The following is a 12,984-nucleotide window of genomic DNA, read 5'->3' as shown; positions in this document are numbered from 1 at the left end:
TAACTCCTGGACTCTAGCAATACTCCTGCCTTGTCCTCCCAGAGTGCTATGGTGTGAACCACCATGCCTGGCAATTTTTACTGCTTTAAATCAGCACTGCCCAATAGATACATTAGATGATGCAGATAATGTAACATTTCCAACACAGAAATAATGGAAATACAGAAGCCAGTAGTCACATGAATTGACTGAACACCTGAAATGTGGCTAGTTAACTGAAAAACTAAACTTTTAATTAATCTTAAGTTTAAAAAGACGCATGTGGCTAATGGCTAATGTATTGGACAATACAGCCTTAAATTATCAGTGGGATAAAATTTCAGATAATATCCTTCAAATTATATAGTTAGGAACTAACTATCACCTTTAGTGAGAAAGGAATGACCTACAGTTACTTATATGATATAAAAACCACAACGGTAGCTCAAGGGATCTTAGTCTTAATTCTAACTACTGGCAAACTTTACATCTTTATTTCTAACTCCCAGGCTTGGAAATGTCAAAAATAAATATTCTAGGATTAGGACAATATTCCCCCAGCAGAACACAAACATCTGTAATAGTATTCAGCACACGGTAGGTGTTCATTACATGTTTTTAATTCTTTTTCCTTTCTCTTCCCTTAATGTTCGACCCAGACTAGTCTTGATGAGTTAGACAAGGTTAACTTAGACATTTAGGACATTAACACAGCACTTCATGATCTAAATAAGCTGTCGATGGAGCAGATAACAGATAAAAAGGCAGGACAAGTGGATATAAAATATCGTGAAGTACAGTATATGTATCCACAGTCCCAGTAAACACTTCCTTTGAATGTATCAATCTAAGTAGAATTAGAAAACAGAAGTATATTCACATCTTTATACTGTTCATATCTTGGAAGTCAAATATAATCCACCTTCATCTCCCGTGCCAGTTTCATTCTTTTCAGCCTATACTTTCGAGCGCATGATACATAAAAATGTGGTAACTACTATCTGGTCAAAACAATACTACATTCTGAAAACATACTACCGATCCATCAATCAAGAAGAAAATGGATGTCTAATTAGAAAAAGCTAAAAGAACCAGATCAATATTATAAAAACCTTTATTTCAAAATATACTCACAGAAACAGTAAGATTTCTCCAGGAAATATTGTGTGCTGTTATATTCTCTTTCTTCCATTGTGCTAGAGTTTCATTGCTGGGGTAAGGAGGTTCAGTACAAACACATCTGAGAAATTAGAGTAGGATACATTTTTAAGGATCCTGAATTTCATGCTTATATTTTACTGAATCAATTATACAATGTGGTAGTTTTTAACTTCTTTTTTTCCCACATTGCAAAGCATGGAGACTAGAAAGTGAAAAATACATAAGAAACAACAGAATGGAATAAAGTTCGGGTTATAGAAATAAAATAAAACCAATACAAATATCAAAATGTTTAGTTAATGAAGCTAGTTATGTCCTTGGCAGGGGCACTATTTTACTTAAAAATCTGACATGATTCCACCATGTTTAGCAAGATTAGTCTCCACTAAAGCTTATCTACTCAACCTTCATAGCAGTTACTGCTGTCTCCCCCCACTCCCCCACAGCACGTATAGATTCCCAATAAGTTATACTACCATTAATTCTTTATAACTGACAAGCCCTACCTACTCACAGTCACCCTTTGTTGATCTTAAGGCTCAATCTTAAAGAAATAAATAAAAAATAGTTTCTCATCAGGACAGGACTAGGAGAGTCATAAGGAAATCAGAGTTCAGTTCATATCCAGAACTATTTCAGCCACCTAAAGCTAGAACACAGGTAAGCAAAGAAACTTTTAAACACGGACTTAAAAGATGAAAAGTAATAATCATGAATGTTCCAAACTAGATTATGAACTGTTTGAGAAAAGGCAAGAAGACAGACTTTGGAGTCCATCCAGGCGCTTTTAGTAGCTGACTGACCTAAGGCAAGTTTTAACCTCCAAGGCCATCAGCTTCTTCATACACAAAAGGGGCTATGATGTGAATAAGTAACACTACAAATACAAATTTATAACATAAATTAGGCAACACTCCTAACACAGTGCCTACAGACGCTCACAGAATGTTGGCGAAATAAATGTAATTCACATGTAATTACCCAGTTAACCAGAAGGAAACACTGCTCTAACTGGCTGACACTAACTATAAGTCATGCTTTATAAAGGTCAAAGAAGCAAAAGGCAAGGAAAGAAAGATAAAAAGAATTTTGTTTAAATTAAAGCTTCTAAGAGCAAAGAAGATAGTATATAATAGATTTGGCATCATAGTGTCACTAGTATATTGAAACAGGTCAATGTCTTACAGGAATTTTCATACCCTCTTTATTCTGTCCGTCAAAGTTGAGTGTGTGCAAGGAAAGGTAGCAGGGGAAGAACGAATGAACAAAAGGGGGAAGTACATGTATCTGGGGCTTAGGTGGGTAGAAAAAGAAAAGCTGTATCCTTTTGTGTATTTTGGTAACCATATTTTTCCCTGTAAATCAATCAAATGCAGTTCCACATTTACACCAAGCATGACTGCTAAAGACAGCACATAAAGGCATGTACTTAAATATGTCTACTTTTAAAAGCCTATTTTACACTTATTGAATATACTTGCCAAACTTTTGTAACTATTACACATTTCTTTTCAAATCCCACTTTATTCTAGAATTTAAAAAGATTTTCATTGCACTTTTTTTTATCAAAACGAAAACACATATTGAATGTATTGAAATAACTTTCAGTAAAAATTATCAAGCTTCAGCCAGGCGCAGTGGCTCACGCCTATAATCCCAGCACTTTGGGAGGCCGAGGCAGGTGGATCACCTGAGGTCAGGAGTTTGAGACCAGCCTGGCCAACATGGCGAAACTCTGTCTCCACTAAAAATACAAAAATTAGCCAGGCACGGTGATATGTGCCTGTAATCCCACCTACTAGGGGGCTGAGGCAGGAAGACTGCTTGAACCTGGGAGGCAGAGGCTGCAGTTTGCTGAGACTGTGGCACTGCACTCCAGCCTAGGCAACAGAGAGAGACTACGTCTCCAAAAAAAAAAAAAAAAAATCAAGCTTCAAAAATATTAATAAAGATGCAAAATTTGAAAAATATAAAAAAAGTCTACATTCTATTATACATCTAGCACTTAAAGAATATAAGATCCAATGTAATAATTGCCTGATTCAAATATGTAGTGGATCAGTTGCCAATCAAATTTAAATTGGCCAATCCAATTCAAACAGAAGACCAAAACATACACATGTGAATAAGCTATTTCAGTGAACAAAAAATACTGAATTTAATCAACTTTATTTTTGTTCATTGAATGCTGTGACAAAATCTCATCTGAAACAACCACGTCACTATCACATGGCTAGTTAAGTAGTTATAGCTAGTTACACTATCATACTGCAAAAAAATTCATTTTCTGAGGCTCTGACATCTCTGTAAAAACACATTTTAATATTAGGAGAAAAGAGAAATACTTACGAATAGCTGGTAAGTTTATCTAAGTTGTTGTGCATATTAAATGCATATGTTTCCCCTAATTCAAAGAGCTTCTCCAAAGCCTCGTAGATGAATATGATGCAAATAAGGGCTGCAAAAGCCTCTTCTGTAAATCGAGTAATATAACACACAAGGCTGCTTGCATCTGTTGCAACCAAAACAATGCACAAAAAAGAAGTCCACAGACCAATACTGGTTCTTAAAGACAGATAAGAAAGTTGATAATCTCTGTTTAGAAAGAAAAATATGAATATGATAAACATATGTGGAATAGTATTTGTACCTAAAATTTTTCAGAGCAAGCAATGGGAAGAGCATGAAAACATGATTCCTAAAAGAGAATGAATTACAGAATGACAAAATAACAACTAGAGAAAACTCTGTATCTTTTTCTGCTTCAACTGAAGACTAGCTTATTAATAGATTTATTATTAATAAATTATTATAATTTATTATTAATAGTTTATTACACTTATATAAAAGATTTGCAGTAAAAATCTACTGGGCGATAAATATTTCAAAATCATTACAGCTCACTTTATAAATCAGTTATGAACAAATGACAGGTATGGTGTCTATATGAAAAAACAACTGCATCTTACTCCTTCTAAAGATCCAGATGTCATATGTATCAATACAGTAACCAGCTCCAACATCATTACCATCACTACCACTACCCTCCTCTTCCACCATTATCACCACAAAAAGTGATTTCTTATTTTAAACTTCAAGAAATTACTACCAGAATCTATACTTCGGGTCACTGCATTCTCTATTAGTCTACGTGGCATGCCAGATTGGAATCAGATTAAGCTTGTTTAGTGGGTACAGAATCAGAAAAAGAGAGCTGGATCCATCAAATATGTAATAGCATCAAGTTGTTTCAAACTAAAATATACAAACTTCATTTATGTCACAAAAGGAAGAGTACTAGAGGCTGGGTGCGGTGGCTCACGCCTGTAATCCCAAACTTTGGGAGGCCGAGGCAGGTAGATCACTTGAGGTCAGTTTGAGACCAGTCTGGCCAACATGGTTAAACCCCATCTCTACTGAAAATAGAAAAGTTAGCCAGGCGTGGTGGCAGCACCAGTAATCCCAGCCACTTGGGAGGCTGAGGCAGGATAATCACTTGAACCTGGGAGGCAGAGGTTGCAGTGAGCCAAGATCGCACCACTGCACTCCAGCCTGGGCAACAGAGTGAGATTCAGTCTCAAATAAATAAATACATAAATAAATAAAATAAGGAACAGTATTAGCCATGCTGAATTCAAAGTCTAACAGCTACAGTACCCTATATTCATTTCTACAGTGTGAACAACCTCACCAATGGAAACTGACACTTCACTCTGATTGCTTCATCCCAATTCAGATTAACACCTTCTTACTGGTTTAAATTTGTTAGCACAAAGGATTTGTATTCAGCTCTCAAGTGATCTGCTTATCAGCATTCAAATCCACTGATTTTATACTCAAGGACAATCTTACTTTCTTCATCTCCAAGTTACTGGATTAAGAATGGAAGGGGCCAGAGTATGGTCAATCATACAGTAGCTCAAAAATAATGAGAATGCATATATTGACCAAATTACTTTTCAGCAATTAAATAATTCCCTTCTAAGTTAATAAACAATTTCATATATAACACATGTGATAAGTAGAGAGGGCTATTACTTACCTGCAGAATTTATATAAAATTTTTTCAAACACTAGAACTGGACCTGTGCTCCCCAATATTGTTAGAGGTTGCCCAGCAAACAATGAATAGGCAATCCCAGTTAATGATGCTCCAAAAAGAGACTCTATTGCACTCTGTTTAAGGAAAAAAGAAATGAATAAAAGCAATACATCATAAACATTTCTCTAACCTACTATAATACATGTAAGACATCTGGAAAATAAAAATACCCATCAAGCAGTTATAAAACCAACACCACCTTGAGTTTTTAATTTAAAATATAAAAAATTACAAATACATTTTAAATACACAAGAAAAAATGCTTTCTTTTTGCATATTAAAAAGAAACTTTTGTGATCATCCTTAATTCAAAACTCAATACAGGTTGAGTATCCCTAATCCAAAACTCCACACTCCAAACTTTTTGAGTGCCAATACGACACTCAAAAGGAAATGCTCATTAGAGCACTTCGGATTTCAGATTAAGGATGTTCAACCAGAAGTATAATCAAAAAATCCAAAATCTGAACTACTCCTGGTTCCAAGCATTTCAGATAAGGGATACTCAACCTATGCTGTGGGATGAAAGGAGCAAAGAGTAAACGGGACAGACACACACAAGGGCTTCAACTTTATCTATATATGTTTTATTTCTTAAGTCTGTGAGTACAGAAGGATATGTATTATTTTGAATACTTTTATATGGCAGAAATAGTTCATTTTAAAAATAAAAATAGTAAATAATATGGTGCTACAAAAAAGAACTGCTATAAAAAGATCTTTCGAATAGGTGATAAATCAACATGCGACTATCTTTCTCAAACTGATTTCTAAAGAGCAAAACTTTCCACATGTTTTAAAGAAATTAACCTAATATGATAGGCTTAATCAATTATCAAAACTAAAATACTTAACAAAATAAATGAGAAAAATCTCCTCAAAAAAATTTATAGCAACTATAAATGACAAAGTATCACTAAAGTTTGGCAAGAAAACATAAACAGAAAATGAAAGACTAAGGGAATTTAAATCAAAGTTAGTACACGAATTTCGTACAATCACCACCATTACATTCTAACTAATTAGGCTATCACATGATTAGCTATGCCACTAGAAAAAGGGGGAAAGAATCAGAAGGTAAGGAAAGAATAGTTTACCATATACAAACATCAAGGTCAACTGGAATGTACTATCCAGAAAAGCCAGCCCATTAATTGGTAAAGGGAAGGAGAAAAGAACCTTGTAAGAAACAATCCTGCTGAGATGAGAGGCAGCACAACAACAGGCAAAGAGGCAGGCTTCCGAAACTAGATTTCCAGTGGGAAGACTGACTACTACCATGTGTTCAGCCATGGCCGTATCTTAACCTTTCTAAAGCCTAAGCTTTCTCACTTTGAAATGGGGGTGATGATAACTAGAATATAAACAGTATTTGCAAAAACACCTAGCAAGCATGGTGTCTGGCACACAGAATATAGTCAATGAATGGGTAGCAATTCTCATCATCAGCTAGAACAGCATCTTCCAAAATCAAAAATTACAAAATAACAGTACGCAATGAAAGTATAATTCAACTATTAGAATAAAAACAGGATCAAACTCAAAGATAAACAAGTTTATCTTTTCGCAACATAAAGGAGAAGTGTCCATGTTAATGACACATTTGTTAATTATATGGGCTAAATTTGTTTTCTTGTCTGTGGAGAAAAATGTTTGTTCTTAGAAGACACTGCTAAGCCATGAAAAATCCTTAGTTCAGTTACAATAAGCATATTTAGGAATGAATTTATGCACAGCTTAAGTCAAAGGAAAAAAATGGGCTCACGCCTATAACACCAGCACTTTGGGAAGCCGAGGTGGGTGGATTGCTTGAGCCCAGGAGTTCAAGACCAGCCAGGGCAACACGGCAAAACCTGGTCTCTATAAAAAAATACAAAAAATTAGCTAGGCGTGGTGGTACATGCCTATAGTCCCAGCTACTCCGGAGGTTATGAGGGAAGTCCAGTGAGGTCAAAACTACAGAGAGCTGAGATCATGCCACTGCACTCTAGCCTGAGTGACACAGTGAGACCCTGCCTCAAAAAAACAAAAAGCAGAAACAAAGGAAAAAAATGTCTAAATGGTATACATACAGAGAAAGAAAGCAAAACATTGAGACACGAAGCAAGGAGATGTCAAAAAAGACATTAACACGGGCAAATGGGTATAAAATTAAGGTTCCCCTCTCCTAATCTTGGGTTGAAAAGCAGATATTGCCATATGAAGTTTTTTTGTTTTTTTTTTTCTAATTTTTGAACTGTTTCTATGTTCACTGCCATACTGTTACCTGTCTTTTCCCCTAAAGAAATCACAGCGTGGCTGGGCACGGTGGCTCATGCCTATAATCCCAGCACTTTGGGAGGCTGAAGTGGGCAGATCACGAGGTCACGATATCGAGACCAGTTTGATCAACATGATGAAACACCGTCTCTACTAAAAATACAAAAATTAGCCGGGCGTGGTGGTGGGCACCTGTAGTCCCAGCTACTCAGAAGGCTGAGGCAGAAGAATTGCTTGAATCCGAGAAGCGGAGGTTGCAGTGAGCCAAGATCTCGCCACTGCACTCCAGCCTGGTGACAGAGCGAGACTCCGCCTCAAAAAAAACAAACAAAAAAAAAACACAGCCTATTACACTGCCTGCCTACCTCATTCTCACATTCAGAAGTTTCCACTGTACCCATCGGAGGGCCTATCTACCCTTACCTTCCCCTCACACACCTATAAATACACCTTCTCTACTGTACTATCCTTTCAAATCATCAAATACTCCTGCTAATCTTCCCTCCTCAAAACCTCTAGTTTGGTTTTCACAGAATTTCATCATTCTGATTCCTCTTCTAGGTCTGTGTGTCTAATTTGCTGGGATCATTTTCTTCCTCCATCCCATCCCTCCTTCATTCCATAAATCTGGGTAATTTCACACTTTTTCCCTCTCCTTTTCTCCCTGTAAATTATCTTTCTTGTTAACTTCCTCTGTTCTATTTCAACCTTCACTCCTATACAAACGATTCCCAATCTTTGTATTTCCTGCTCACTACTCTACACACTCTGTGACTGTATCTCCTAATATCTCCATTTCCACCTGAAGTTCTAATAAAGCACCTGATAACTAATACATATCCTTATCATTTTCTTCTATAATATTTCTGCTTCCTCTATTTCTATTACTTCAAATCCTACAGCTCTTCCTTTATCTCACTCATGTGTGGCAAAGCACTGTGTATATACTATTTTGTCTTTTTCACTTTTTTCACTTAGAATCCTTGAGGACAGGAGATACTGGCTCTTCTTACACTTATCTATATTCCTCCAATGCCAAACACATTGTCACATGTACAAGATATCAAATAGCGAGATTAGATGGGCAGGTAATGAATGACAGTCCACGGACAAAGAGGCAGCAATTCCGTGATGGTAACAGATAAAACACATTTCCATGGGGACTAGCAGAGTGACATGCACAATTTGTGACAGCACATAAAGCAACTTACTAAAAATATGGACCTTTGATACAATGATTAAACACTAAGGTAAAAAGATTTTACATAATCCAAAATAAATTCAGAGTTGAAAGAAAATTTCAGTTGTTAGGTTTATTTCATGCTTAGATCATGAAACATTTTAATTCAATAATTATCATGCCTTAGCTTTGGTTATTTTTTAACCTTTCATCTATAAAAAAATGAATGTTCTCCCAAGAATAAATACAATTAAGTAAAATACACTTAAGAATTACAAATTGTCTCATTTAAATGCCATTAAAATGCATATCAACAACAACAAAGAAATGCCTTTCAAGATTTTACAAAGCACCATAGCTCTGAATACAGTATAACCAGGAACAGGAAAACATAAAAACTTTCATTTTAGTCATATCAAAGAATGGATGGAGCTTTCAATTATATTTTCCAAATAAAAGTTTTAGCTATTTTCACATAGATTTAATAACAGCAAAATTAAATGCCACTTCAAAAAGCCACAGTTTCCATAATTATGTTCTATTCTTCCAGTCTAGTCTAGGCCTACCAGCCAGGACTGAGGAGTTAATATTCATCATGTGGCTCTAACTAATCCTATGATACCTTATAGGATATGAAGCAGCCCCACTGATAAAAACCCCCATGACCCCACCCAGAATCAGTTCAACTGTTGTCTTCTCCCAGTCCACCCCACCTCAAAAGACAATCCAAGCCTTTTACTCAATTTATAAAACCATTCATCCAGCAAGCCAAAGTAAACTTTTTTTTAATTTTTTTTTACCTCAACTGTGCATCTTCTGTTCAAATGGCTTCCCCATGTTTTCCACAGCAATTACCTTTGGGGAAAGTCTGCTTTGGGTCACGTTAATCATGCTGTGGGTAGACTCTTCAAATAAAAGTATGAATAGTGAGACAAATGCATACAGACACTTGCCTCTGAAGAGCTAAGAGCCTGGCCACTACCAATCTTTGTACTCACTATTCTGCCTTCTGTAGCTTCTCCAAGCAGCCCTCCAAAAGTGATTACAGGAGACATACAGGCACAGTATAGGAAAAGAATCGAGGCCAGGCACTGCAGGCTTAATGCATCCTTGAAGTCACTCAAGAAAAAAGGTGCTTTCCTTTTGATGTCAAGTATCAAACCACCAAAAAGCCTAAATAGGTGAGATGAAACTCGTCAAACTGTACACTAGAGGATTCTAGCTAGTTCAAACTAAAACTATGGGCTACACAAAACTGCTGGTGCCTAGGTGTTTTGTCAACAAAATGTTAAATCCAATTTAACTTATAAATTACAGAAGATACACTCATTTAATCTAATCTAATGATAGAGGAATGTTATATTTCATTAAGAGACAAATATCTGTATTTTACAGACTATATAATGAAAAGACTGCAGGCAAATGATTTTATATGAGTAAATGTAATTTTAGACGCAAATGTGCAAGGCAAGGTATAACAAAATAAACAAAACCCAACAACCCATTTCTGAAAATGTGCATAAGCAATTCTATTAATTGTCTATATTAAAATCTTAAAGGCAACAATCACAAATACGAGGAAGGCAATTATTATCCAAATACACTTTAATATAAATGCAGTATGCTGTGCTTAGATGCACAAGTAGTACGAATTCAATAACTTTAAAAACTTTTAAAACTAGTACTTCAATCATATAAAAGGGGAAAAATATCCCTAAAAACCATTTCAGTATATTTAATTTACTGTGTATGTAGACAAACTAATATGTACATTAATAAAACTAACAGGTTTCAATTAGTAGATTAAAAATATGTTTGTACATCAAAGCCATACCATTTCAACATTTTTAACAACTAGTCTTTTGGATACATCTAACTTGAAGACATTCCAATAAAATATAAGCTCCATGAGGGGAGACTTTTTCTTGTTTACTGCATTATCTACGTGTCTAGAACACTACCTGGGAAATAGTAGGCACTCAACAAACACTGGTGACTAAATCAGTAATTCGTTTTAATACTCAAAAAATAGATAATCATTCAAATCCCAACTGCAAGAAAATTGACCAAAAAAACTAACATTAAGCTTTAAAATGGATAGTTCAAGCTTTACCACTGTAATTTTTTTAAGTTGATACTGAAATCCTAAACACAAATTGACAAGTAGTACTCTGTTCATAATCTGACAGCAAGGGAAATCAGCTTGCAATAAAAAACGTGCCATCAATAATCTAAAATATGAATCTATAGTATATCATCAAATCGATAATTACTTAGTAGAAGGCATACAGATGCTCTCAGGTGACTGAGATCAGTGGAGGCCTGACACAGTGCTTCTCAATGACTAACCCTATCCCAGTTTGAAGAAGCAATAATAGCTAATAACAGAACAGTACTGTTCACACAGGGTCAAAATCTTTTCTCTATTATATTCACAGAGACAAAAACACTTCATTAGTCAATGAATTGTGAATTTCAGTTTCTCTAAAGTCTATATTCAGTATGCCAGTTACTTATTTTTATGATATAGTACCCTTTAAGGATGTCATCAAAATTCCTCATATTGTATCTGTATAAGATATCCTGGTTTTTTTTAAAACAAAGATTTAATATTTAAGATTATTTAATTCCATACTGACCACCAGTGGACAATAAAGAATCAATAGCCACATGCTTTTCCACATTATGAAAATACTATAACATTTATCTACTTCTACAAAATATTAAGGCAATGTTTGCATCTGCCAGTATTTCTATTTTTTGTTACAAAAATTAACTTCTTAAACAATTTTTCTAGCTAGGTTTCCAGAGAGCAATACAATGGTTTAATCATGCTTGTCCATGGAAGATCACCTCATGATATAATGCTCATTTAAGAGTTTTAAATCTGTGCACATATACAAAGAAATTATTAGTTGTAATTACTCTCTGTTCCCATAATTCTCTAACTCAAGATGAAGAATTATAATAAGACTCTACACCTTCTTCAAGAACCTTCTGTATAAGCAATGGAAATTAACCTATACACTATATAACTGCAATATTCTGAATATACAGTCCATTATTTTCCTTTTAAACTAAAGCTTCATACATACTATTAAAATTATTTATAAATTCTTACATATTTATACATATAAATTTTCCTTATATATAATAATGCAAATTTTTCTAAATATGAAAAAATACTGTACAAGATTAGGTTCCAAACACTTGGAAAAAAATATAATATTTATGTTTTCATCAAATCATCCCCCAAACCCCTCAAAATATCAGTATTTGCACCCACCGTCCAGTCCTCTGTAGCTCAGGCCCAGCATGATGAGCGGCCTCTTTAGGAGTCTCACCCGATGTGGGGGTAGATCCATTGTGAAACACAGGAATCTTTCTCTTTTCCTGAGTTTCACAAAAAACATTATTTTCAGAATTCTATTTTAAGAAAACTTGAGATGGCATCTTCAATTAGAGTGAATATCAGATTTTATATTGATTATGTATCTAATCAGTTCTCCTAGAAAAGAATGGTTCCTAAAATAAACTCTCTTCTGAAATAGATTGCTCTTTAAAAATAGAATCTAATATCAGTTTCTATTAATATTTTAAATCTGTAATTAGCTTTTTGCATCTTATATTCTAATTATCAATATACTATAAAATATATTCATACATACCATTTCAAATTCCTATTCACCAATAGCTACAAACGTAAGTAACCTCCAAAAAAGCATCTCTCCCACCAAAACTTTAAAAATACTGCTCCTGTTAACTATTGAAAAATACGCTTTACATTAAGAAAAAAGCAAATGTCATTTTTCTTCTACTAAAATATGTCCCTTAAAAAATAAGAGCTGTTTGATAAACGTTTCCACAAAAATCAACTTCCCATTACATTTTATTACAAATTCAAGAGTACTATTCACATGATACAGGATTTCTCCCCTTCTGTTAAAGACAAAGAAATGAACTTTTAACTTGTTACATCAAGAGATTGCTGGGGCTAAAAACATGTGTGTGCATGTGCACATACAAGGGGAAAGATGGAAGAAAAGGAAACAGAGAGGTAAAGGGAAAGGGAGACAGAGATCTGTCATCCCAGGAGGTTTACTGGGTCAAAGGCTCTAGCTGAATTAAAGACTTAGGCTACCTGGTTTACACGTTCCGTATTTAGAGAGTAGCAAGGCTCATCTACAAATATAAGACTGCCATTTGAAAATGTCAAAATCTCACTTACAAAATTTCAGTTTTCAAACTTACATCTTAAAGAGGAAAGGGATAAAATTTAGACTCCTAGTAAACAAAAATAATT

The 12,984-nt window shown here is 34.8% G+C and overlaps 1 protein-coding gene across 9 annotated transcripts in view; it reads right to left on the bottom strand.

The window, feature by feature from the left end:
* SLC4A7 (solute carrier family 4 member 7) overlaps nt 1-12,984 on the bottom strand; it is a 105,532-nt gene that overhangs the window by 27,248 nt on the left and 65,300 nt on the right. For 8 of the 9 annotated variants that reach the window (XM_032162263.2, XM_032162262.2, XM_032162258.2 and 5 more), the window contains 5 exons: nt 11,968-12,074; nt 9,680-9,854; nt 5,183-5,316; nt 3,490-3,735; nt 1,114-1,219 (listed from right to left, as the gene is read on the bottom strand). In XM_032162263.2, the coding sequence (XP_032018154.1) occupies nt 1,114-1,219; nt 3,490-3,735; nt 5,183-5,316; nt 9,680-9,854; nt 11,968-12,074 (768 nt within the window). The remainder of the gene's footprint in view (nt 1-1,113; nt 1,220-3,489; nt 3,736-5,182; nt 5,317-9,679; nt 9,855-11,967; nt 12,075-12,984) is intronic. The other variant, XM_058442029.1, reaches the window with a different exon arrangement.

The sequence above is a fragment of the Hylobates moloch genome, unplaced genomic scaffold, assembly GCF_009828535.3.
Source record: "Hylobates moloch isolate HMO894 unplaced genomic scaffold, HMol_V3 SCAFFOLD_8, whole genome shotgun sequence".
NCBI lineage: Eukaryota > Metazoa > Chordata > Mammalia > Primates > Hylobatidae > Hylobates > Hylobates moloch.
The sequence above is the reverse complement of the archived record's forward strand: the minus strand, read 5'-3'. Positions and strand labels throughout refer to the sequence as shown.